Source organism: Meleagris gallopavo, chromosome 16 (assembly GCF_905368555.1).
Source record: "Meleagris gallopavo chromosome 16, MGAL_WU_HG_1.1, whole genome shotgun sequence".
Classification (NCBI taxonomy): domain Eukaryota; kingdom Metazoa; phylum Chordata; class Aves; order Galliformes; family Phasianidae; genus Meleagris; species Meleagris gallopavo.
This window is the reverse complement of record NC_139419.1, coordinates 7,480,035-7,506,730: the sequence shown is the minus strand read 5'-3', so window position 1 is coordinate 7,506,730 and position 26,696 is coordinate 7,480,035. Positions and strand designations below refer to the sequence as shown.

Sequence of the window (26,696 nt, the reverse complement as noted above, 5' to 3'; positions counted from 1 at the left end):
TCGCCTCCGCCGGGGGAGCTGCCCAACGGCCCCGGCACAGAACTGCCCGCGGGAGGGCGGTCCGTTTGCCCCGTAGTGCCGCGGGCTGCGCCTTGCTCCTGGGAGTGGGCAGCGGCTGGGGCTCAGTGTCGCCCCCTGGGCTGGGGGCTGCCGGGAGCTGCGGGTCTCGAGGGCGAGGCGCTGCCGCGAGGAGCTCGCCTGGCTCCCGTCTGTTGACTTGTTATATTGAATCGTTCTAATTCGTAAGCGGAACGGCTCTGTTGGGTATTGCCAGACTTCAAAGGTGGCCTACTCGAGAGTTCCAGGAGTTTTTAACTTAATATCTCGCATTATGTTGGAGTGTTTACAGATTGTATGAATAAACATTTCTGCTTTTTTTTTTTTAAGAAAAATGCTTTTTTTTTTTTTGTGGTTAAAAATAACGCTGGGACAAAATCGGTGTTATGGGACATAGTCCTTGGGTTTGTGGTGAATGTTAAATGTGGAAAAACCACATAGCTGTAGCTTAATCAGCGTGGCCCATAGTTGGACGGTATGGAGCCTTCATTTTTAATTGTTGTTCTGCTGGAGCATCCTTTTGCCTTGTGGTTCCATAAAGCTGAGCTGATGCAGTGGCACTATGGAACTGCCTGGGAACTACAAGGAGTGCCTGTAGATCTTAATGATTTAAAAACTCAGGTTGTGTATTAAATGCTGTGTACTTAATGCGAGTGTATGTAGCTCTTTAAATGAGTGAAAGAACAATGAATATGCAGGCTGAATCTTCCAGCTGAGCTCACTTTCATCTGGTTTGTAATCAGTGAGCTAGTCTTGAAAACTTACCCCTTGGCTTTTCTTTCTGGGAAAGTGCCCTGGAAGTTTCTGGGAGTTGTTTCATGTCAGCAGCAATGCATTTCTAGGATTTTATAGGTAATGCTGTGGGCTTAAACAAGCCTTTCTTTAGACTCCTTTACCTGTATGGCAAATCATGAGGTGTATTTCTGTAATAGACATGAATAGTCAAGGCTATGGCCCATGCATAATTAAATTTGAGGTAAATAATGCAGGAGTGTGATGTTGCGGAATTCATAAGACCACTGTGATCTTGTCTTCCTTAACCTGAGGTGAAGTGGTTTTTTTTTTTTTTTTTTTCTTTAGCAGGTGGAAAGAATGAAAGGAAGGAGGGATGGAAGAATGTTGATCCGTTTTGTTTGGCTGTATGATGGAAGGAAACAGGACAGAGAACTCTCTGTAATAGATCTTTTGGATGGCTTCAGCGACAAGAGAATGATGTTAAACCATGGCTCTGGAAACTTTCTAATTGCTTTTCTGCTGCTGAGAAGACTTTGCCTTGTAGTGCGAAAACGGTAACTCTTTTTGGTTTGCAAAAAGCATAGCTGATAAACTGGTACAGAGCAGTATTCCTTACTGTGGTGTTATGACTAAGAGGAACAAGTAGGGAGGGCAGAAAGAGCAGACAGCAGTTACTGTGCTATGAACAAGGTCTGCCTGGAAGCTTCATGTCTTTAGTTGTGTCCACAGCTCTCATCAGTTTTGGTGAAAAGCAAGTTTTTGCTTGACTGTTTTGACTTTATAGTTGTGTGTTTGGAGTAATATAAGTTAAGTGTATAGGGCAGATGTTTGGGAGCTCCATGAAGCTGTTGCTGAAGAGCGGGGGTAGAAAAGTACTCTGTGCTTCCACATCTTACTGACTTGGAGAGAGATGTATTGGTTAGTTGTGGATGCTGCTCTTAATGAATGTCCAATAATTCCTAATTTCCTTTCTTCAAATGTTTCTGTTCTATAACTGTTCTGTACTTTTAAGATATTTCTAACCCTTAGTACTCTATAATAGTCTAACACCTGTTTAAGCAAGCAAGCTCCAGCAATTAATCATGCTGGTTCCATGTGTCTTTAGTTAGAAGGTAAGGGGGAAATTGGTGGGCACAAATTGTTTGTCATCTCATGCTTAGGGTGGTAGAAGGGGAATTCCTGTAAATTCTGGAGCTGAATGCATTAATACTTCCAGGTGGTTTTTTAACTCTTCTTCAGTACATAAGATAAGGCAGCTAATGGTTTCAAATTTCAGTAACCCATTACTCATTGCTGTGTTGTATGCAGTGCTCAAAGTTCAATTCAGAAAGTGAAAGCTGTTTCAAAGTACTGATCTAGAGCCTTGGAACAGATTTATGCAGGTTTGCTGTACTGACTTTCATTTCTGGTGCTTCTCATAACCTTGCTTAGTTTTCATTGCAGCCTTTGTGTCTATGTTTCGATAGCTTAGAGTAGGCAAAAAACACGTATAGTTATTATGAGAGTTTAGTCTTCTGCCCTTTTCTTCATACGATGTCTGATTTTTGAACTCTTAGTCTTTTAATGTATTACTTTAAAAACTTTAATCTTTTGATGATTTTTGAATAGACTTTTGTATTTCCAAACTGTGGCTTTTTGTTAGTTTCATTTTGTCCATTTGGTTTATTCTTAAAAATTCTTTTTTGCTTTGTGGCTATATAGTATTTCTCAAACTTAGCCAAATAGTTTTCTGCTTTTCACGGTTTTTTTTTTTTGACAGAAAAATACATCTTTGGCTTATACATCTTTGTTTTTTCCTAAAACTCATTGTTACTTACATATCTCAGGCTGCCATGTAAAACTAGCATATTTTAATTTACAACTGGCACTGATATTTTACATGTTCAGACAGTGAGATAAAGAGAACACTTCAAACAGTTCAAATATGTGCAGTATTTATATTAAAACATTGTTTTATACATGTTCCTGAATGTAACAGAGTCTTCATTTTCCAGAAAGATTACATGGAGAACCAGAAAGGTGTTGTAGAATCGAAGGATGCTTCATCTCATAATGCTGGCTCTAAATTATTTCCAGCAGTACCGCTTCCTGATGTTCATCCTCTTCAGCATCAGCAAATACAGCTTTCTTCTGGCCCGAAAGTAAGCTGCTGTGCTCATGGCTCTGACTCTTGTACTCCACAAATGCATTGTGGTGTTGGTGATGGTGGTGTGATTCACCCTGGCACGATATTAGACTCAAAAAGCACTGGGACGATTACTTGTCAAGTAGGGTCAGGATTTGCTTTCCCTTCTGCATCTTCACTGAAGAACCCTCCAGCTAGAAGCAATTTGGCAGGTATTGCCAGTGAATTCCCTGGCATGTGCATAGAAAACAGTGTATCTTCCTATCAACATCTGCCCTGTTGTGGAAAACTTCATTTCCAGTCCTGTCATGGTAATGTGCACAAACTGCATCAGTTCCCAGCCCTTCAGAGCTGCACATCTTCTGGTTATTTTCCTTGTTCTGAATTCACAAGTGGGGCTACAGGCCGCTTGGACGAGCATATTGCACAGTCGGAGCTGACATCACATGTGTGCGCCAACCCTTTGCACCTAAGTGTGGCACCTTCAGTTTGTTTAAAGGGGTCTCACTACTGCAGTGACTGCTTGAACAAGGTTTGTATGCATCACATTTCTTGTTTATTAAGTGTTGTTTATGGTTAATGTTGTAATAATAAAGCTTGAGCAAAAATACCAACTTCCATGGGTTGCAGTTTCCATCTTCCTTGTTGGTGGTGTAGTGGTTCACATGGGTAGAATCCCCTTGCAGGCTAGCTCTTTTCTGAAGCAACATCCAGCTTAATGAGAGGATGAGACACAGTGTATCTGCAGTCAGAGTTTTGACAGAATTCAAAGGATGGTTCTTTCCTTCACAAATCCAGATAAGATTTTCCGTAGTGGTGATTCAAAAAAAAAAAAAAAAAAAAAGGCTGAATAACACTTAATGAGTGCCTTTGTGTGCTGATTAGTAAAGATCCATTTGTAAATCACATGAAATATCTGAGGCTTTACGGGTGTCCTTATTTGGTTTGGTCTTAGTTCACTCTTCCCAAACCTGTAACTTATGCTTCAGTACTAGTTTGATACTCCTTAGAACTTGAATTAATAGGAAATTCAAGTGAAATAGTACTCAGCTTACAGGATGTGTTACTCAGTTTAATGTAGAAATATTTTCATTTCAGTACATTTATAAAGTTAAGTGGTGAAGTCAGTATGTTTTGATGAGAAGGTGAGAGTTGAGCCTTGCGCTCTTAACTGTGTTGATTTCACGTGGTAAGTGTTTCTTAGTATGTTAGTAACTTTTCAAGATGGTGTGTCTTCATATGCATTTGAAAATCTGGAGCATAGTATGCTAGGAAAGACTCCAGGGCTGAAAGCATCCTAGTTAAATAACTTGCTAGAGTACTTTTGAACTTGCATTCATTGCGGAGGGGGAATTGAATGTTTTTAGCCTGCAGTTGTGTGTTTGTTTACTAAATAACAATTTTATGAAACTGTCCCAACAGCCCACCAGAAACAGCCTAGTTGATGCTGCTAAAATCTGGCCAAATATTCCTCCACCAAATACGCAGACAGCACCTGTCTCTATCCCAATATGTAATGGCTGTGGAACCCAAGGAACAGGAAATGAGAAGAGTTTGCTGCTAGCGAGCAGTCTTGGCAAATCACCACAGAACTATGGTAAACACTGTTAGAAACTGCACTTAGTAGCTGTTTTCCTTAAGAGAACCCACTGTAACAGTACTTAAATTGCACTGTTTTCTGGGAACTTCTATGAAGTTGCAGACTAAGCTGTAGATAATACCTTGTGTGTTCTGCAGCATTGTAACTTGGATTCACCTGTTTTTTAAAAGCTGATTAACTTCCTATCTACTTCATAGTTTGCATGCAGTTTTGATTTTGACAATTGTGTTTTTAAGATGTTAAAAACAAGAAAAAAATTCTTCAGGAATTTGAATTTCTTTTCTAGTTATATGTAAAAACAAGTTCTTTACTCATGCTTTAAGAAGGATTTTCTTACTCTAGTGTCTGTTCCCCTTGCAGATACAGTAAAGGCATTATGTTTATACTTAAACACTATAACCTTTTTAAGTGTATATATAATGTTTTTTTTTTTAATTTGGGAATTAAAATGACCTGTGTTAAACCTGTACAGGATCTCCAGAAGTTGCAGTAACAGGCCAAGTCCTGGAAAACCTCCCTCCCATTGGAGTCTTCTGGGATATTGAAAACTGTTCAGTACCCACTGGCCGTTCAGCTGTAGCAGTTGTACAGAGAATTCGTGAGAAGTTTTTTAAAGGTCACAGAGAAGCAGAATTCATTTGTGTGTGTGACATTAGTAAAGAAAACAAAGAAGTTATTCAGGAGCTGAACAACTGCCAGGTATGAAGAAAGCATTACCCTATTGTACTACTTGAGAACATGTATTTTAATTCAGTAATAAATGTGTTTCTGTGTAGTATTCTCATAGTATTATCTTTCAAAACTGTGAATGTGGCATTAACTAGGGAACTTAAATGTTTTAACTTCAATTAGTGAATATTGTGCTAGTTAATGAGGATGGTTGCAAATGAGTGGTATTTATTGGGATAGCTTTTAACAATTTGCTTTTTCATCACTAGTACCTTTTTCTTGGTATCTGACTCCCTGTGCAGGTTACTACTTCACAAATCCTCACTCACAAATTTGCAGATGTGATAGCAAATTCTTTGTTACTGGCTAGTATTAGTTTAATTTATTCTGTAACATTAGCTTGTTATTTGTAAATATATGCTTCTGTGAGGTAAAATGAATTTATAAGAATACTTAGCATGTATTGTCAATCATCTATTTAAAAATGAGTGTTTGTGGAATATTTTTATATTAGCAGCATATACTTTTAACATGTGCAAAGCATGGAAATTGAGTTGTTAACAGAGAATAGAAGAAGTCATCCCTAAGACACTGCTGAGCAACTAGCAGTGGAGCTCACTGCTCTTTGGAGCAAATTGGCATCTATATATGTTGCAAATCATCAGATGCCTCTTAAAGAGAAGCTGCAAGGGAAAGCTTGTAGACATTTTTTTAAAGTTTGATCTAGCACAAGTCACCTTCAAGCCCTTCTTGAGAGCATCTCTATTTCCACAGGTGACTGTTGCACACATCAACGCTACAGCAAAGAATGCTGCTGATGACAAACTCAGACAGAGTCTTAGGAGGTTTGCTGATACACATACTGCACCTGCCACTGTGGTTCTTGTGTCAAGTAAGTGTCAGCAGTGCTAATCTCTGGCACAGAATTCTGTTCTTCAGTAATGCTTCTGCATGTGACAGAGTGTCTCTCCTTTCCAACAGTAGTGCTTAGTACCAGCTTTATCTGAATTGCTTTATTAGAATTAATGATTTTGTTGCAACATAGCAAAAGTAGGTACAGTAGGATGAGATGTTTTAGGGTAAACTATCACTGGAATCTGTCAAGCGTTGCTAGATAAATATTTGTAAGCATGTCTAATGTTACACAGATTTAGTATGAACTTAAGGAAGGCACTACTGGTTTTGCTTTAGAAACAGAGTAAGCACCTCTTAAAGCATTTGGAGAGTTATGCATAGTACTGCAGTAGATAACGCAGCTAAACATGCAAACAGCTCAACTATAATTGCTGTGTATTTTGGGTTCCTCCCTCAAGTTGTAATCCGTAGTAGGCTAAACATCTGTTTGTTGTGAAAATTTACAGTAGCAGTCAAGTGCCTTGCTAATAGGTTGCTAGAAGTTAATACTATAAGGAAGTCCAGCTCTGAGGTGGAATGCTAACTGCTGTTTTAAATCACATCTACTGCTTTTTCACTTCAGAAGTCTTCAGTAATGCATAAAACCTGACAAGTGAAGTCTAGTGGTTTTGTTTGTTTAATCCATGATTTGCACTTTATCCAATGTGTTCTTGTTCGTGTTTCCCCCCCCCCCCCCCCCCAGCGGATGTAAACTTTGCTTTGGAGCTCAGTGACTTGAGACATCGGCATGGTTTTCGGATAATTTTGGTGCATAAAAACCAAGCCTCAGAAGCACTCTTACATCATGCTCATGAACTTGTTTGTTTTGAAGAGTTTATTTCAGACTTGCCACCAAGGTTACCACTGAAAATGCCGGTAAGGTTTTATGTTCTTAATTCAACAGGCACTTCCAAATGTCAAACCCATCTTTCTCTATTCTAGAGGAAAAGGAGGCTTAAACTATGCATTTTTTTATGATGAGACATATCTGCTACGTGTTCGACTACTGTCTGTAATTTAGTTACTAATGAGTGTTCGTATGCTTTCTACCTTAAGAATAAAAGAATAAGATAATAAAAGAACCAAGTATCTTACTGAAGTACAACAGCAAGATCCCATGCTTTTCACTAAATATTTTATTAGGTAATGTATCTTACATGTTTCTTTCACTGGCAGAAAGTAGGGTAGGAACTTAGCAGTACATGAAGATAGTCTTGTGATGCTTTCTTAATAGAAAGTGGCTTATTTAGTCTGTTTTTTTTTTTCTCTTGGTAATGTTGTCTGGATTTGCATGTTATCTTTGCTCAGCACATAACCTTTTCCTTCTTAGGAGCTTCCTTAACTGTATGTATCTGCATATGTATATTATGTAGCATTCTTGGGTTGCAATTGGGCTCTGTTATCTGAAGAAGTAACCAGGTATTGATCCATTAGAGTTTGTGGTTTGTTTTATCCTTAAAACATATTGAAGATGGAAGTTTCAGAACTTACCTTAGTATTAGGTTTCTAAATGAACTGAAAGTTATGGAAATTTTTTCCTTTTTGCAAGGTAGAGCACATCAGCAAAATCAATGTAAAATACACTGTTTTGGAACAGCACTTGAGTATTCTGACATAAATTAAAAATCTTACTCCCCTGAAACAGGCATGCCATACATTATTGTATGTTTACAATCTGCCAACAAACAGAGACAGTAAAAGTGTCAGTAATAGGCTGAGACGTTTGTCAGACAACTGTGGAGGAAAGGTCCTGAGTATTTCTGGAAGCAGTGCGATTCTCCGCTTTTTAAATCAAGAAAGTGCTGAACGAGCTCGGAAGCGAATGGAAAATGAAGATGTGTTTGGCAACAGGATTGTAGTCTCTTTTGCTCCCAAAAACAAAGAACTTAATGAAACAAAAAGCTCCAACTTCGTTGGAACTGAAAAGGTGAAGTCTCCCAAAAAAGTTAACAGGAGTACAAAGCTTTGTATCATCAACAAAGATGGAAGTGATCAATCTTCTGGTACCAAAGGTTCTGCTGGGAGAGGATTACAGAGTCATGGATCAGTCATCAAACCCACAAATGTTAAAAGCTTACAGGTACTGTTTTGTTCTGCTTTATTTAGTGTCCTTGCTTTCTGTCATGTTTTGAGGATTGCTTCTATCAGAGTTGTATTTTAATTTGTCAATCCTAGTTTATATATAAACTAATGTGTTCCTGCAGGAGATATATATTCGTTATACTTCTGCTTGGAAAGCATGCAGTGAGTTTGAGGGTGATTTTATTTTTTTTTTCCCCCTCTCTCGCTATCATGTTTTTCTTCATTTTGAAATACTGTTGATATTTACTGAGTTTTGGATCTTATGGCAGTTTTGACTTCTGTTGTAGAATCATGAATTGGATTGGCTTGAGTTTGAAGGGACCTTGTAGATCTAGTTCTGTGGGCAGTGTTGATCAGATGGTGTTGAATATAACACCGAGTGATTAACTTCTTTTAAAGGACAAAAGGAGAAATAATACAGTGTAGCAAAAATATTACTTCAGTTCATTATTGACCATTTATTGCTTTCTGTCATAGAAAATCAAATACCTCCTGGTTGAAGTTCCAATGACAATCTAATTAAGGAAGTAATTTAGCTTTCCATCATAAGGAAAGGTTCTGGCAAGGAATATATGGTGCTTTTATGCTGACCTTCCTCCTGTTCTGTATAGGAGCTATGCCGTCTCGAATCGAAGACTATAAATAGAAATACTGAAAACCAGCAGGAACATCTACGAGAAACTCCTTCTCAGAATAACTCTAATGCAGCAGCTCCTGTATCTCTGACAACAAAAAAAAGTGGAATTGGAGAGTCATCCTGTAAAAGTAGTTATAAGTATGTTCAGAATTAACTACGGATGACACCTTTTAATGTGAATTATGCAACATAATGAATTTTTTCTTATTGTGTATTTGTAAATAGGAAAGAGACTTCTGTTTCCAGGAGTACTACAAATTCCCCTGTGGATAAAAAGGATAAAGATGAAAATGTATTTCAAGTCAGCTATCCCTCTGCTTTCAGTAAGCTGGCAGCCTCAAGACAACTCAGTCCTTTGTTCATATCTCAGAGCTGCTGGTCATCTCGGTAAGTTATTTTCCTAATTTGGAAGGTGCAGCATGACAGCGTGCTAGGCCTTTTCCAATCTCTGTATTACTTGATATCTGCATATGGAATTGCCTATAGTAGACCCACTAATGTAGTAGCACTAATTCATGTGAATGCAAAAAGTTGTTACAGTGCTAGCTGACAGGATGGATAATAACCAAGGTCAGCTTTTATCAGAGACTTGGTGAAAGTTTACATGAAATAATTCTAAAGTTTCTGAAAAATCTTCATGGGCATTAGCCACCTTGTCTCTTAACTTCAGAGACATTTACATTCCTAGTATAAATTTCTCCAGACCCTGAAGTTCTCTTGAAGGCTTAAATATCTTCTGTCAATTATTCTAAATAACGTGGACAAGTTAGTTTTTTCGTGTGTTCATAAAATGGAAGTAAGACCCAGAGTCAAATGTATTAAATTGGGTCCCTTTGAAATATCAGTGACTTTTTTATCTTCATCATAGGAAATACTTACAAGCAAAACCAGAACAAAAGTATGAAATTTGTTTTGCATGCATAAATACATGTAGTAGGAAATTGCCTTCCAAGTGCTGTATTTGTGCACTTGATGTGTCTCTTTGATCTGTTTCAGTATGTATATAAGAATTGTGTAATAACTACTTCATTTCATATGTTTTATTTTACCCAGGAGTATGTCTCCAAACCTCTCAAATAGATCATCTCCACTCACATTTAATGTAGTAAATCATACCAGTGGTACAGACTGTCCTGATCCCTTCGCAAATGGTGCGGATATTCAGATCAGTAATATTGATTACAGATTGTCCAGAAAAGAGTTGCAACAAACTTTACAAGAAACTTTCTCAAGGCATGGAAAGGTAAAGGGTAAAATAGTTTCAATAAATCTCTTTTTATATACTTACTGTTTGTATCTTTATATTTGTGGTCTAGTTTTAAGTGAGTAGGACTAAAAAGCTATAAAAATGAAACTTCTACACGGTACTTTTTTTAACAAAATTTGCCTATTCTCAAAAAAAAAACCCTGAACGTATCAGTAAAAGAAAACAATACAAATATAGATTATTTGTAGTGATGCTAGTTGTGTGATCTGTAGATGATATTTGGCCATTTTTTTCATACAGAAGATGGTGCCTCTTAAAGAAGTACCATGGTCTTGCCTTGTCCAAGGCTCATTACGTATTATTGCTTGCATTGCCATGTTGACCATGGCTTATCTTACTTTCTTCCTTTTCCATCGAGTTTGTTTCTTGGTAAAAGAAAGACTGATATGCTTGTCAGCTTGGCTTAGGTTAATATTTAAGGGTAAATGCTTAAGGTTGTGTGTGTTTTCCCTTTCAGGTAAAATGTGTTGAGCTCAGTCCTCATACAGACTACCAGTTGAAGGCTACAGTGCAAATGGAAAATCTGCAAGAAGCAATTAGTGCTGTCAACAGTCTTCACAGATACAAAATTGGCAGTAAAAGGATCCAGGTCTCATTAGCAACAGGAGCTGTTAATAAATCACTCTCTCTCCTTAGGTAATGAATGTTCCCTTAATTGCCATTGTGTGTCAGTAATTAAGATTTAAAATACTGAGTAGAAGAATTATAGGAAAACCAAGTAAAATCTGTCTAATCACCTGATGCATGTGCTAAATACAGCAAGGCTGACAGTTTTCAGTTGAGCATTTTTACACTGCTTACATTTAAAGAGACTATGCCTTTTCTTAGCAGGGTGCTTATGCTGGATTTCAGTTACTATTTTTGTAGTACTGTGTGCCTCAGTGTACTTTTTGCAGCTGAGTTAAGAGCATACATCTGATTTCTCCGTAAGATGCATACGAATCATCTCTTTAAGGAAGAAAATACACATTTTAAATTCACTTGCTCTTTCAGATCTGTTTTCCATGTGGAAGGTATTACTAGAGGATAGTGCTAGTGCAAATACAAATATTTTGTCCTTTTTCTTACTGAAGGAAAGCATTAGGAAAAACTCTCAATTTTTGCCTCAAAACATTCTGGTGTGTGGTGTATGGAGAGTTCTTCAGTTCTGTTGGTATTACATAACTTACAACTTTATTTCTTGCATTTTAGTATATGCCAATTCAAAGTTCTTAATGTAAAGTTCAGGCTGGTAACTTCTAATACTAAGGCTGTAATGTTACATTTTATGGATACTGAAACTCTTACTACTGCCTTTGAAAGATTCTGGTCCTTCAGAGATGCCAACCGGAAGAGTTACAAATAGGTACTATTTGTACTCCAGTAATGTGGAGTGTTGTCTTTCATAGTGCTGGGGTGAAAGGGAATACAATTTGTCCTGTTATCATGCTTATATGCTTAATTCATGAAATATCTCCCAAACAGGTCCAAAGATTACACAGCTGTTTTAATATTAAACATTTTTTTTTTTGGTAAAACTGCGAAACTTTTCTTGCAGCTCAGAAACTGTCTCCATTCTTCAGGATGCACCTGCTTGTTGTCTGCCTGTGTTCAAGTTCACAGAAATCTATGAGAAAAAGTAAGTTCTCAGTTGTTTTTAATTAGTATATCCCGGAAGAACTGAGTTTTGTGACCATTTACTCTAAACAATAGAAACTAACCCAGTAGGTGGTGTTTTGCTGTTAGGTGTTGCAGCATATCTGTCAAGAGCCAGTGACTAATACTGGCCTTTGTTAAGGGGTCATAGTTCCAGTGTTTTATTTTATTCATCCCCAAGAAGAAAAATTGATTTGTACTGACCGGTTTCCATAGAATTGTTTCTTCAGTGTTCCTGTTTTATAAGCATAAAATGCAAACTTATGTGTATTAACTTTTTTCTTTTAGATTTGGGCGTAAGTTAATTGTATCAGACCTGTACAAACTAAGTGATACTGTGGCAATCCGTGACCAAGGAGGTGGGCGGCTGGTGTGTCTCTTACCCAGCAGCCAAGCGCGGCAAAGTCCCCTGGGATCTTCACAGTCACACGATGGTTCATCAGCAAACTGTAGTCCTATAATATTTGAAGAGTTGGAATATCACGAGCCTGTTTGTAAGCAGCATTGCCTGAATAAAGACGTTATGTAAGCTGTGTATAAAATATTACATAATACTATAAAGTACTTGACCAGCATTTTACATTAGCAGCTGTATTAAAATTGGGAAGGCTTTCATATAACGTGCCTGTGTCATTATGTAGTTGTATTACGGTAATTCAGTTGGCAGAAAATAGATAACTGAATTTTCTAGGCAGTTCTCAGGATCTGCCTTCTCAGTAACTTTGTACTCTTAATACAGCTGCCAAGCATGAATGCTACTTAAAAGCTGAGAGGTATGCTAAGCTTCTGTTGTTACATAGGGAAGGTTATACATACTTCTACTAGCTTGAAGATTACTATATAATTATAGCAAGAACTGATCTACTTTTGTCCTCTGGCTATCTTTAGTAAATCATTATTCATAGTGGGTTGAAGGCTTCCTAAAGCTGCATAATGAATCTTTCATTTTATTCAACAGCAGCCAGAGTGTGCTACTGTTGCAGTTACTAGGTGTTCACTTGCCACTGGCTGGCATTTGTTGCTGTGCTGCTACACATTTAGTCAAATGTTGATATAAACATAGCCTAAATGTTTGTCTTCTGAAAAATTGTTATAGTTGACTTTTTAATGAAGAAAAGATTGGAGGTGCTTGTCACTGTACTGTAGCATTGTCATGCAGAATCAGTATAGTTGTGCACAGGTATAATATGCTCGATCTAAGCATTGCATTAACCTATTAAATTGATCTGTTCTTATTACAGTGAGCATGAGTTTGATCCAGATTCTTACAGAATTCCTTTTGCAGTCTTGTCTCTGAAGACATTTGCTCCCCAAGTTCACAGTCTTCTACAGACCCACGAGGGTACTGTGCCTTTATTAAGGTAAAATAGTTTAAATTTGGCTTTTAATGTAAGGGCTGAAATCATAGTATCTAAAATCTTATTGATGGCTGTTGTAATGCTCTGAATTGACCTGCTGTGATTAAAATCTCTAGGCCTCGTATGTTTGCCTTCATAGGAAATAAATTTCTTATAAAATTATGAATTTAAGATCTGAGTGCAGAAATAAGTAAAATTCAAGGTGTCTTTCAATACTCATTTTATAATGAGTTCTGTGATTTATTAGTAAACTATTAAAGCCTTTTTCTCAGGAATATTAGCACTTTAAGACTGTTTTTACAGTAGTGTTTAGTGTATAACGGAAGCTTTCTTCTCTTTCCAAAGCTTTCCTGATTGTTATATGTCAGAGTTCAATGATCTTGAAATGGTGCCAGAAGGCCAGGGTGGTGTTCCTTTAGAACATTTAATTACCTGTGTTCCTGGAGTGAATATTGCCACTGCTCAAAATGGCATTAAAGTTATTAAGTGGATACATAACAAACCACCACCTCCTACCACAGGTAAACAGTTCTATTATGATCTTTTTTAATGATCCTCTTTACTAAAACACTTCAACAATTATACAAGTCATTTTATGCTAATCTTTTTAATTAAAAACTTAGTTTTAGCTTGATTTCCCTTTATTTTCTTGTTCTTTAGTCTTTGTCAGAAATCTGCAAGGATTAGTGGAAGCCTGGAAAGCTCAATAACAAACTTTTTTTTGTAGATCCTTGGCTTCTACGTTCTAAGAGCCCTGTAGGTAATCCACAACTTATTCAGTTCAGTAGAGAAGTGATAGATCTACTTAAAAGCCAGCCATCCTGCATCATACCTGTCAGTAAATTCATCCCAACGTACCATCATCACTTTGCAAAGCAATGCCGTGTGTCTGACTATGGATATTCCAAGTTAATGGAGTTGCTGGAAGCAGTGCCTCATGTCCTTCAGGTGAGTTGTGGTGCTGTTCCTTTGTTTAGAGAACTGTACTTGTATGTTGAACTTTCTGAAATGAGTATGTTACTGGTTGTTGTAACATAATAAATCCTATAGAATTTCTTTACAACCTTGAAAAATGTGGTAATTGAACCTTGGAGGTTCAGGTTTTTTTTAAACATATTCTATTTCATCTTTATTCTTCCAACCTTCCCCCAGAACAACTGTGAAAATTACTAATTTATTCTAAATTTCTGGTAGAAAGTTTGAAGCTGCTTTAGTCTGTGTCTAGTGTTTGGCTAAAGTAGCAATTGTGCTGTCAACCATAAGAGCACAGCAAGCATTTGAGTGTCAGTAAGTTAGTCTGTGTAACTTGTGGCTTGAGGGATTTCAGTGTGAAGTAACACATTATGTGGCCTTACATTAAAAAAGAAGTAAACTAACATGACCATATTTTGTTTTGAATACCAGTTGGTGTCCAAACTGGGGCTTTAAAATAACTGACTAATCTCTGCAACAACTGCATTAGCACTCATGAAGGAAGTAATTCTTGGTGGCATATTCTGCCATATACAAAGTGTATGGCTTCACAGGGCTGCCTTTGAAAACATTCTCCTAATGCTTTTTATCCTTTTTTCTAGCTTACCTATATTAGAATTGGCTTCTAACTGCTTTTAGCATTCTATGTAAACTTTTTTACAAGATAAATGATCAAAAAAACTTTTCTTTCAGATTCTTGGTATGGGTTCCAAGCGTTTGTTAACTCTAACACACAGAGCTCAAGTGAAACGCTTCACTCAGGACTTGCTGAAGCTTCTGAAATCCCAGGCCAGTAAGCAAGTTATCGTAAGGGAATTCTTACAAGCTTATCACTGGTAAGTTATCTTTTGATTGAACAGGAAGAAATAGGCATGTCTTTACAACTGGGAATCAGTGCTTTTAATCTTAGTATATTCCATCTTTGCTGCAATGTGAAATTTCAAACTTTTAATGAAAATTAAAAGCTCTACTAGGCTGTATTGCTTTACTTTAGCTCTAGATTTATTTAACATGCTCAAAGCTTGAAATAGGTTATTTCATTTCATTAGTTCTATTTGAAGCTGCGAGGTTGAATTTAAGCAAGCAGGTTGAAATATTTTTATAATATGAGCAGTTATGGGAAGATGTAGCATTAGTCTTAAATAGTATATTATCAGTCTTATTTCATATTTTTATTCTTAATTAGATTTAGTGATGGCACAAGAATGAGCATGAGTAATAGCTGTCTTACTACTACCAGGAGTTACATGCTATTCCTAGTATGGTTTAAAAAAAAAAAAAAGAACACAAAAACAACACAACACAGAACAAAAAAACCCAACCTGGCTGTTATTTTTTTTTTTAAGGTGTTTTGTGTATAAGTTTTCCTTCCTCTGAAGATAGAAAGCAGCACATCACATGCAGTGAAGAAACCGTAACATCTTAGTACTCTGTATGGTCTACTCCTGCAAATGTGCTTCTGTGCTGTGTAGCACTTTTTAGAAATACCTGCTTCTAGTTACATTTCTTTAATGGCAAAAATGTTACTGGTTGCTGCTTAATCTACGAAATGTGTATCTCCCTTATGGTCAGCTCTGGTGATTTCTTGAAATGCTTCTGTCTCCAGTAGATTCTTTTGAATCTGGGGAAAAAGAAGTAGGGGGAATAAAATTCTTTTCAGTATATTGCATAGTATTGTGAACCTCAGTAAGGTGTTTCTGAAGACAAGTAGTCTCTGCCTTCTCTTGATCTTACTCTGTTTAAGAAGAGTGCATTTTAATTAAGCAAATACAGACTTAAAAATGTGACCATACATAATGATTGTGTATTCTTAAATTGCTTAGTCAAGTAATGCTTCAAGTTTGTAGTCTATTGTTGTTTTTCACTACTAATTTAAGGAGTCCAGTTTCTTTAAGGAGCCCTTCTCTTCTAGTGGCATGTGAGCTATTGGTGTAACCTTCTTTTTGTTTCTGGTTAGAGTGGATAAATTAATAGTAATACACTTTCCTTTTTTCATATGCTAGTGTTACTGGTAACATGAAGATTATGCCTATCTTGATAGGATCTGAGGTTTATCTAATACCATTCTACTGTATATTAGCTCAAAACATTCACATCTTTTGGCCTACAGAGTCTATTAAAATTGGTTATACTATTTTTATAAATTTTCAGGTGTTTCTCTAAGGATTGGGATGTTACTGAATATGGAGTGTGTGAACTGGCCGATATAATATCAGAAATTCCAGATACAACTATCTGTTTGTCACAGCAAGATAATGAAATGGTAATTTGTATTCCCAAAAGAGGTATGTGAGTGTGCTATTTCTTACTGTTGTCAAAGAAGTTGTTCTTTGAATATTTTAAAACTGGATTAAGTAAAACACAGTGATGCTGATTTGCTTTTGCTGATGTTTCTACTTCTATAATTATCCCTATAACAGTAAGGAAACTATGAAGTTATAAAAATAGAGAATGTTGTTCAGTAAAGAAACTGCTAGGAAAGCAGATAATAAAAGCAAAATAGGGCTGCTACTGCTGCATGTAGTTGTGTTTTATATGGTATGATTGAAGACTATTTGCTATGCAGAAATAAAAAGCTCTGTAATATTTTGCTTGTAAAGAAACTAAAATACTGATCACCTGCTTGTTTTGAGCTTCCCATATGTAATTTCAGGACAGGTCTTTGACATAAGAAAACATCTCCTGGGTATGATGAGAGAAATCTGAAAATCACCACATTTTATTACTATTTTCTACTGCATTTTGAAATAGTTTGGTATATAGCTATAGCTTTATTTATTTTTTTTTTTTTTTTAAGAACGCACGCAGGAGGAAATTGAAAGAACCAAACAATTTTCTAAGGAGGTGGTAGACTTACTGCGCCATCAGCCCCATTTTCGAATGCCCTTCAGTAAATTTATTCCTTCTTACCATCACCATTTTGGTCGTCAGTGCAAACTTGCTTACTATGGCTTTACGAAACTACTTGAACTCTTTGAAGCCATACCAGAGGTCTTGCAAGTAAGTTCTAAAATCTTGAGCTGTATTAAACATTTAGCTGACAAGATCTGCACAGCTGTTTGTTACAGCAGGGGTTTACTTTAGTCTAAATTAAACTGTGTGCTTCTAGTGCTAGCAAGCTGTTCTTTAAAACTTCGGTATAGCCATGTAAGTAAGAACTGCCCCAAGGTTTTAGCATGTTGAGGTTAGTTTAAGAAATTATGCAAACTGTACTACATTTGCAAAATTCAGTGCATCAGGGCTAAGCTTAATTCAAATTGTGTTAATCTTGCTTAAAGTTAGCTATTGTCTACTTTGTTACTTCAGAAGCTATACTGCTTCTGCTTACTGGTGGTTATCTTACGTGTTAGCTGAGCCCTACTGCATAGCTAATGACCGTCTGCAATCACTGAGTTTTAGTTGCAGATGACTTTTTCAGTGAAACAAGGTAACTCACTTGTAACATAATGCAATTTTGGTTTGTAGGTATTGGAATGTGGAGAAGAGAAAATTCTCACACTCACAGAGGTGGAACAAGTTAAAGCAGTAGCTGCCCAGTTTGTTAAACTGCTGCGATCTCAAAAGGACAACTGCCTAATGATGACTGATTTACTGTCAGAATACAGTAAAACATTTGGATATACACTGCGCCTTCACGACTATGATGTTAGCTCAGTTCCAGCTTTAATGCAAAAACTTTGTCATGTTGTAAAGGTAATGTTCTGTCTTTGTAGTCTATCCTTTAAAAGAGTATATAATATGTAAAGTCTTTCCCTCTCTAAATGTGTGCTTAATCATGTACTTTACAAATAATTTCATTAAATTGAGGGACAATTCTTAAGGGATTTAAACTATCTTCAAAAATCCTTTGTTCTTGCTGACTTGGTGGAAATTCATCCACGCTTAAGTTTTTTTACTTGTTTGAGTATTTTAGAGAATAGAAATTGTCTTTTATATGGTTCAAGTCAGGTGGGAAACAGTAGTTATTTCCCACCATGATAGCAGGTCTAGATCTCAGCCTCTTGATGTTTTCTATTTGACTTTTATTATACTGGTTTGAGGCTTTAACTCTGAAAATGCGTAAATCTTGCATGTCTGTAGAAAAGGAAGGTTACAGCTATGTGGATACAGATGCATTTTCTTAGTTGCTTCCATGATGTTGTTTCAGCAAATGGTGATCAGGCTGGAGCTTAGTCAGGTTAAGTTGGCATGGAATGGAAAATGGAATTCTGTGTGGACAAAAACTAGTACTAAAATTTTGTGTTTAAAGTAAACTCTGTGTGATGTTAGTTTTATCAAGTGTTTAACTGGAGTAGTATCAGATATTTATATGTATCATGTGATGTTAACTTAAGGATCTTTACTGTCCCTAACTCAAATTCATTTTTGTAGGTGGTTGACACAGATTCTGGCAAGCAAATTCAGCTGATAAATAGAAAATCTTTGCGGACTCTCACTGCCCAGTTACTTGTCTTGTTGATGTCTTGGGATGGAGCATCCTTTCTTTCTGTTGAACAACTTAAACAGCACTATGAAACAATCCATAGTACTTGTCTTAATCCATGTGAATATGGATTCATGACCTTAACTGAGCTCCTAAGGAGTCTTCCTTACTTGGTTGAGGTAAGAGAGCTCTATTTCCTTCTGCATGTTATACTTCAAAAGAGGTGTTATAACTAGAGGATATGTAAACTTGCGCTCATTTTTTTTTTTCCTTCTTTTGATAGGTTTTTACCAATGGTGCAGAAGAAGAATATGTGAAACTTACAAATCTATACGTGTTTGCGAAGAATGTGAGGTCCTTACTTCACACTTACCATTATCAGCAGATTTTTCTTCATGAGTTCCCAGTTGCATATAGCAAGTACACAGGAGAGGTGCTGCAGCCCAAAGCATATGGATGCAATAACTTAGAAGAGCTGTTGGGAGCAATTCCACAGGTGTGAAGAATTGTTTTGTACAGTTACATTAAGATTTCGGCATGAACTAAAAATTATTAGAACAGCTGATGATTCTGGTATTTGATGAGAATTATTAATCTCCAAATGGGCTTTACTAGTAGTATTTTTAGTAGCTTCACAAAAATCTTTGTTATATAATAACTTAAAATTGTTTTCATCAAATTCTGCTTAAGAATTCTTCCCAGTAAGATCACAAACATTCTTGGCATCTCTATCAAATCAGAATTTCTGTTTTAATGAGGAGCTATACAGTACTGAGGTTCAGTTTTGCTTAATGTAAGTTATTGCTTTCAGGAGCAATGGTAGTTTGTCACGAGAACCATAATGGAATTTTGTTGTGCTATGTGTTGTCCTTGCATTTAAGTGTTCTAGGTTAATTTTGTGACCCAGCTCATGGCTTTTTTTAGTAAACTAAACTTTAAGGAAAGTAACAAGTGGAAATTCCTTCTAGTTCTGTGACTTGCCTTTCATCTTTGGCAAGAATTATTTTGACGAAGCTTTTACTTGCATAAAAAATTGACATGATTTAGTTTACTCTTAGAAGCTTCATTGCAAGGATGGATGAAGGCAATGAGTAAACTGTTCTGGGCTTTGAGATTAAGATGTGCTGATAATTCTACTTTTTTCTCTGTAGGTGGTCTGGATTAAAGGACATGGCCATAAGAGAATTGTGGTACTGAAAAATGATATGAAAAGTAAGTCATTTCAATTTTGAGCCAGTATCTTAGTTTCCTTTTTTCTTTAAGAGGTGACTTCAGTAAATGAACCAAATGAACTTGCCTTTTTGTAGCTCGTTTTAGCTCACCTAGTTTTCCCCCTGCTGATCATGTGGATGATCATGGAAATCAACTTGATGACCATAATGGACATATTATGGAGACCCCAGGATCAACCTCATCATTGGAATTAAGTCTAGGAACACCTAGCAATGGTAATGCAAAATTGATTTGTATAAGAAATTGCTCATTTTTAGGGAAATAAGCAGAGTAAGCAAAGCAGCATGGGGAAAGCTGTGTGAGTTAGTAGATAAAATATTTGCCAGAAATGTTTCGTGGTTTGAAAGCTGTTGCTCTTATTCCAGGCTGTATAGCTAGGTATGTGTCCTTTTGACAAGGGCATCTGTTGTTCTCAGCTATCAGCGTGTATATTGCCACTGCAGTATTGTTTTCTGTGGATTTTAGTGGAAGTTTCATCAGTCTGTATGGGATAAAGCTACTGAGAAGCTGGTCAGTAGTGGGTGGTTTCTGCTAGGACTGTTTTTATCTCCTAGCTCTGGTGAGAATTTAGTGATCTTTCTGGTTTGTGTTTTCACGTATGTATTTGCCAGTTCTGAAGCAGTCCTGTTGGCATTGGTCTAACTTCTAATAAAAGAACTAGGATATACTGAGCTCATAGTTTGTCTTGCAGTGGTCTCTAGCTCTTTCTTTTTATTACTTCTAGTTTGGAGAACTTGAGGTGGTTTTTGAGGTGTTGAAGTCTAGGCTTGTGCGTTTTAGTAAGAGCAAGTTACTTTATTTTGAAACCTTTGACTTAATTTTTACGTTTAAACATTGGTATGTAAATAGCTGATAAGGTATCAGTAGCTCTGCAGGGGAGTTTTCTGGTAAGTGGCCCTTCTCTGTTCCTTAGCTATGTTTGTTACTCGAGTTTGGAAAATACCAGATTTTGCTCTGGTGTGTACCTACTGAGGCAAGCACTAAGTGAAATAGTTTTGTTTTGTCATATTATAATTAGTTTAGTTAGATGCTTTTCACCCTAACAAAGTGAAGTTAGCATGATAGCTTCTAAATCATCATGTTTGAGGTGTTTGCATTTACCAGTACTGAAGTAGCAATACCTTCACAGTTTTACAGATACCTTGAAAGATGTTCCCTTATTTTTGTAGCTCCTAATCAAACTGAGCAAGAACTTCTTTGCCTCACAAATACATCTCCTGTTGACCTGTTGTGTGAGCCAGTTCCTTCCTGCTTACCATCTCCCCAGTTGAGACCTGATCCAGTGGTTCTTGAGTCTGCTGACCTAATTCAGTTTGAGGAACGTCCTGTACCTCTCTCTGGTAGGAGCTTGCTTGCCTTATTGTATTACTTATTGTGATGATTCATACAGCCTAGAAATGAGAACATAAATCTATTTATCCTCCAATAGAATGTATTGGAGGTGCTGATGCCTTCTGTCAGATGCTTTTGATTATTGACAATAAGTGGCCTTTAGCGATACTCTAGAGTGACTTTTGTAGGTACCTTCTACCTTCACTACTGAAACTGCAGTTTCCTAACCTGTAGCAGCCTTTTAGCCAATAAATCCATAGGGCTTTTTGAGCACTGATAGGCTTAATTTGAAAATTAAATTAAACCTCTGAGATAGTATGCAATATGGGCAGTAGAGCATAAAGCAATGTTCCACCTGTTGCAGAGATGAACGTAACATACTTCCTTGTTTCGAGTCAGGCCAACAAGTTCTTTTAAACACTTCTCTGGTAGTAGATAATTAAGTATTCCCTTTTCCCAAGAGCAGTGCATTAATAAGTTGAATTGCTTTGCTTATTTTAGAGATGATGATTTTAACAGAAGAAGAAAAACAAAGAATTGTTACCACAGCTCAAGAGAAATTGACCTCTGGTTCTGTGGCATCTAGCACTGCAGAGAATACTTCAGTGCCTTCCTGTCACTCCTCTGAAATGCAACTAAACAAGGAAGCAATGGACAGCCCAGCCAAAAAGCAACATAAAAACAAGGTGAAATTGGCAGCAAATTTCTCACTTGCACCTGTAACAAAGCTTTAACTCTTTCTTTGAGTGTGGAAACAAATACCTATGACTCTGCACAACGTCAAGCTATTTGCTAGCCCTTATGTATTTTAACGAAAGGCCTAGAAGAATCAGTTTGTATTTAAGTGTGTTCTGTGAAGATTTTGTTCATTGTACACTGAACACAGCTATTAGCAGAGCGGAATTTTTTCTATTATTTTGGGGGGAAAAAAAATCCTGCTTTCATTAAATTATTCTTAAATTTTACAGTTTTTCATAAACGTGTGTTCAGTAAGAGCAAAACATGAATTGAACTGAAACAGAGCAGATTTTATTTTCCTTAAGCCTCGTTGGTGGTGTAATCATACATGTAGCATATTACACTCTATAGGCTGTTGCTTACTGGTATTGTTTCAGACAGTATTAATGCATGATCTGTCTTTCAAAAGCCTGTTAAGAGGTTTTAACTTGCTGACCTGCAGTGACAAGAGTGAGGGAGTTGATTGTCCTCCAGGGGATAAATGTGTTCTCTGCCCTTTCAGATGACTGGTAGCTGCATTGTAAGTTCTTCTGGGTTAAGGATGTCTGTAGAAGATTATGTGGACTTTCTTTGTAAAAACTTGTTTTAAATATTTTCTGTACTTCTCAGTTCCATTTAGGAGCTTCCTAGGACACTGATGTTTTAAGCTTCCCTTTTATGTTTAGTTCCAGTCTGGCATGGATTTAGTTAAGGAAAAGACTGTCTTGGTGTCATGAGTTTGAGATACAGACACACACTTTACTGTGTCTAGTAATGAAGTTAAGATGATTCTGATATTTCTGAAATATGCATTGAATGCATAAATGACAGATAGTGGAGCAGGTCCTATTAAAATGTTTTGTGCTGGAAGGTATTGATGCTATTTTCACCTGTAAGGAAAGTTCTAACTACATGTGGAAAACCTAAGGTTGTTCTGCTTAACCTTATTTTCAATTTTTAAGCATCTTTTGTAAATGGGAAGCTTATTCTTCAGTGTGCTGTCTTTTAGCTGTGTCTGTTTTTATTCTGAAACTTACTCCTAGTGTTGGAAGCTTAATTTGTGGTATCTTGTGTTGGCTTTTCAAAGGGCCAGCTTTGGAAGAGAGATTAAGTCAGTGGATGACCTCAACTCTAGTTAGCAGTGTGTGAGACTTCATACCCATACTGGGTAACCATGGCATTTACAATGGGTTGTATTTGCCAGGCAGCAAATAAATTGCTTGATGTATTGAAAGAACCTATACCTGAGGGATTCCACTGGCCAACCTGTGTTTTTTTAGGTGGATTCTATTGTAATATGCAAGGAATGAACATGGGCTCTAATTCTTCAGCCAGCAACAGGAAATGCCACTGAATATAATGGCTATAGACAGAATTTTACTAGTAGAATTTTGTTATAAAATCTTTTAAATTTGGACTCACATTACCTGTAGTAAACTTATAGCCATTGTGAATGCGGAGAAACACTTGGAAGTTTTTCTGAGCATCGTGGCACAGTATCTGAGTCCTTAGTAAATCTCTGCAGACATCCTACTATAGAAAGTGAAATTTAGAAGTAAGCTTTCTTGGAATGCTTTTAATAAGTTTGAATTAAATGCAAGAATATCTGCTTTCACCTTACGTTTGATAAAGTTGTTGCTGAGCACTTAGATTTTTGTTTCAAATGAACATGTTGGAGGAAAAAATATTTTCATAAGTTGCAGCTCCAAGTTATCTAAAATACTGAAGAACCAGTTTTTTGGTGCTTCAGAGAAAAAGATGATATTTGTCAAAGTGAGTCTGGTTGTTAAACCACTTATGGAGGTCAGCATATCTTTTCTGGGTTCATGTGATTCTGATGAAATTGCTGTTTGAAAGTAATAGAATAATACTTTTGAGAAGTTGTGTTCATAGTGTAACAAAATAGCTATTTGAATTGCAATATATTTTTTTATCCAAAGGGTTAAATGAATGATGTGACTTACAGATTTAAAAGTATTACAACCATGAAGCTCTTTAACAATTAAATGTACTACTTCAAATTCATGTCTGTTTAAAAAAAAAAAATTGTCACTGAAGCCCTCAATTTATGCACTATCTTTTTCTTAGAGTGGGAGGGAGAAGAAATTCTTTTCTTAGCTGTCTTTGTTTGGACACTTTATTTTGTGGCTCAAGTGCTGTTTTGTGTGTTGGGACCAAACAGTTGTGTCAATAAAATTTTCAAGCAAGCATAACTCTTGTCCTTTTCTGAAAAAATAGAGGGGAAAAGAAATAGTTAACTGTTCTAAAGTCCTTAATTCACTCTTACTCAGTGCTTAATTATTCAGACAGAGCAGAGAGCTAACTCTGAGACTTAATGACCATGAAAGAAATTCCTTGTCCATAATCTGCTATTCTGGAGAATGAGAGTCTTTCAAATTTGCAGTTCTGCTATTACTAGATGCACTTAGTCATTCTTTCCGTTCCTCATACAGCATCAATTATGGCTGCTTCTTAGAAGGAACCTCTACTAAGAGTTCTGAAGGAAAAAAAGGAGCAAAGTATAAATGGAACAGATAGAAATAGACATTCTCTTGTTTTAATCTCACTTTGAAATGTTAAGATAGAGATGTGATTAATGTCATACAGAGTCCTGCTGTGCAATAAAGTTATCCAGTCTTTTTGGGTAAAGCAGCCTTGTCTGCTAGCTTGCTGAGAATGGTAGTTAACCAGGAGCTACAAGTTTGGCACAGGAGTTGCTTTGCTGCTTCACTAGACAGCTTTGAACTTCACTTCATAATCTTAACAAATAGTTAAAACATGCAAATAAATTGGATTATTGCATTTCATTTTTATGGACAAAAGTAAAGAGCTGCATGAGCTTACTCTAAGTTTTTTATGTGATATAAGTACACTCATAATGGAATTGTCAAAGGAACTTCTGCTAGAGTAAATGTCAGGCCTGCCACAGGTGAATGGTTGTTTGACCTCATAGGATACTTGTTCAGTCAACAGTTTTAAAGTAACTGCTTAGGTATTTAACACAACATAATTAGTGTAATAAACACCTTTCTCCAAAAGGAGGGGGTGGGAAACTGGTAAGAACTTTATCTAAAGCATAAGAAACACTACAGACAAATCGTACTGTCACTGCTCTAACTTCACTCTTTTGGTAGTTGTGAATGTTTTTATGTGAATAAAATGCCTCATGCCGCATTACGTGTTTAACTGCAAAAGGTGAGTTTCATTTTTGTTCTTCTTGCTGTGAATGTTCTCATCTTCATTCTCATGTCATCTGTTTAAATCAATTAAAGTTATGATTAAATTAACTATTTCAGAATGATTTGCTTTTTTGCCTTGTAATACTGCAATTGCATGGTGAGCTGTGATTTAACTCATTTCTCTTGATGTCTAGAAATCGCAACAAGAGATACAGGCATAAGGTCAGAGTTGGAGATAGAGCTGGGGGCATTGGGCTTAGCTGCTGTTTCAGGTACAGTATGGAATAATTTGGCCACAGATAAATGACAGTGCATCTGTATTCTAGACAGTTTCAGGGATTTGGTTCTGGGTGGTGTGGATTGAACCTGAGCTACCAGCCTTGCTTAGCTTTGATACCCCCTTACAGAAATGCGAATGACCAAAGACTGTGCATCGGTGAAGCCTGCTTATCAGTCTGGGAAGTAATCCTGTTGTCATCTTAATCTTGTCACTTAATTTCTTTTGTCTTGCACTTGAAAAGCCTTTGTCTTTGCAACTAAACTTTTGCAATTGGAATACTTTATTCCTTTTGTGCCTTTGAAAACTAGAGTTCAGCTCTGGCTTTGAGCAACTTCAACACTTGGCCTAGCTACCAGTTCAGACTGTGTGTCCATTGAAGGGTGCTGATGTACTTCACACAACATTTTACTGATGTGTGTGTATATAATATGGTGTGCTACATTGTGCAGATGTGTGCAACTGAGGTAAGTAGAGATCTTACTCTTCTACGGTGTTCTAGTGTTTGTTCAGAGGACATGGTACAATACCAAATCCTTTCCAGCATGCACTACTACAGTGAACGTAGTATTCTTGTATCAACTGTGTTCGTGTTTAGAATCATGTGGATGAAGAAAATTTGAATCTGAATAACAAGAGCTTTTTTCGATGTAGGAAGCAAACAGTGATACTTGAAGGTGTTATTTCTGAGCACTTTGTGTGGAGTAAAAAATGCTCCCTATAAGAAAAATCTCTTAAGACCCTTCTAAGTCGCTCTACTAGTCCAACCTAGAATACGTACTTAATGGAAAGCATGTTTTCCTTTAGTTAATTTCCACTGATGTTGCATTTGTTTTGCTTACTCATTTGATCAGTTTAGCTGTAAGCAGTCAGAAGCCTGATAATGCTGATTGTACTTAAAATTGTTGGAAGTACAGATACCTTTATCTGAATAGGTCTTAAATTTAAGCTTAAGCGAGAGGCCCGAACTCTCAGATAAGGACTGAAATTGTTGCCAACAGATTTAGGATAATGAGGTCATTTTGCAGCAAGATCTAGCAGCACCTTATTGGATTGCAGATAAGTAACTTTTTAAGAGTAGTATAAACACAATGTGTGAAAGGAATTCAGAGAGAAGCTTTAAAGTTGAAGTTTTTTGAACCTTCAAATTCCTTTCAAATACAACATGTTTCTGATCATGAATGTATTAACAGTTTGCCAACAAGACTAATTTCCAGCTAGAACCAAATAGTTCCATTCTCAGCTAGAACTTTCAGTCTTACCCACTGTAAGAAGTCTGAAATCCCTCAAGTTTTGCTGCCAAGAGTTAACTCTGGCTATTCATTAGCTGTCTTTGAAATACAAGAAAGAACTAGCTGCTTCAGAGTCGGGACCATGTCTCTGAGGATGCAATTCTGTATCTCATGTAGAATGAGCTCTGACCCATTTGAAGCAGTTGACTTCAGTCAGCTGTAAATGCTTTGTAGTTCCAATAGCACGGCTTGAGTTCAAACTGAGCAGAATA

General features: G+C 36.7%; 1 protein-coding gene across 1 annotated transcript; it reads left to right on the top strand.

The window, feature by feature from the left end:
• The first annotated feature begins 1,183 nt into the window (after positions 1 to 1,183).
• MARF1 (meiosis regulator and mRNA stability factor 1) lies at positions 1,184 to 23,949 on the top strand. Its single transcript, XM_003210643.5, is given in 27 exon segments — positions 1,184 to 1,225; positions 1,227 to 1,346; positions 2,787 to 3,449; positions 4,340 to 4,514; positions 4,990 to 5,216; positions 5,961 to 6,078; positions 6,784 to 6,956; positions 7,726 to 8,160; positions 8,774 to 8,937; positions 9,025 to 9,186; positions 9,853 to 10,042; positions 10,524 to 10,702; positions 11,604 to 11,684; positions 11,990 to 12,226; positions 12,943 to 13,062; positions 13,405 to 13,580; positions 13,787 to 14,007; positions 14,725 to 14,867; positions 16,183 to 16,316; positions 16,829 to 17,031; positions 17,497 to 17,724; positions 18,403 to 18,633; positions 18,738 to 18,950; positions 19,606 to 19,666; positions 19,762 to 19,902; positions 20,857 to 21,027; positions 21,521 to 23,949. Coding segments are annotated over 27 exon segments (5,226 nt in total). The 5' UTR covers positions 1,184 to 1,198; the 3' UTR covers positions 21,754 to 23,949.
• Positions 23,950 to 26,696: the final 2,747 nt, after the last annotated feature.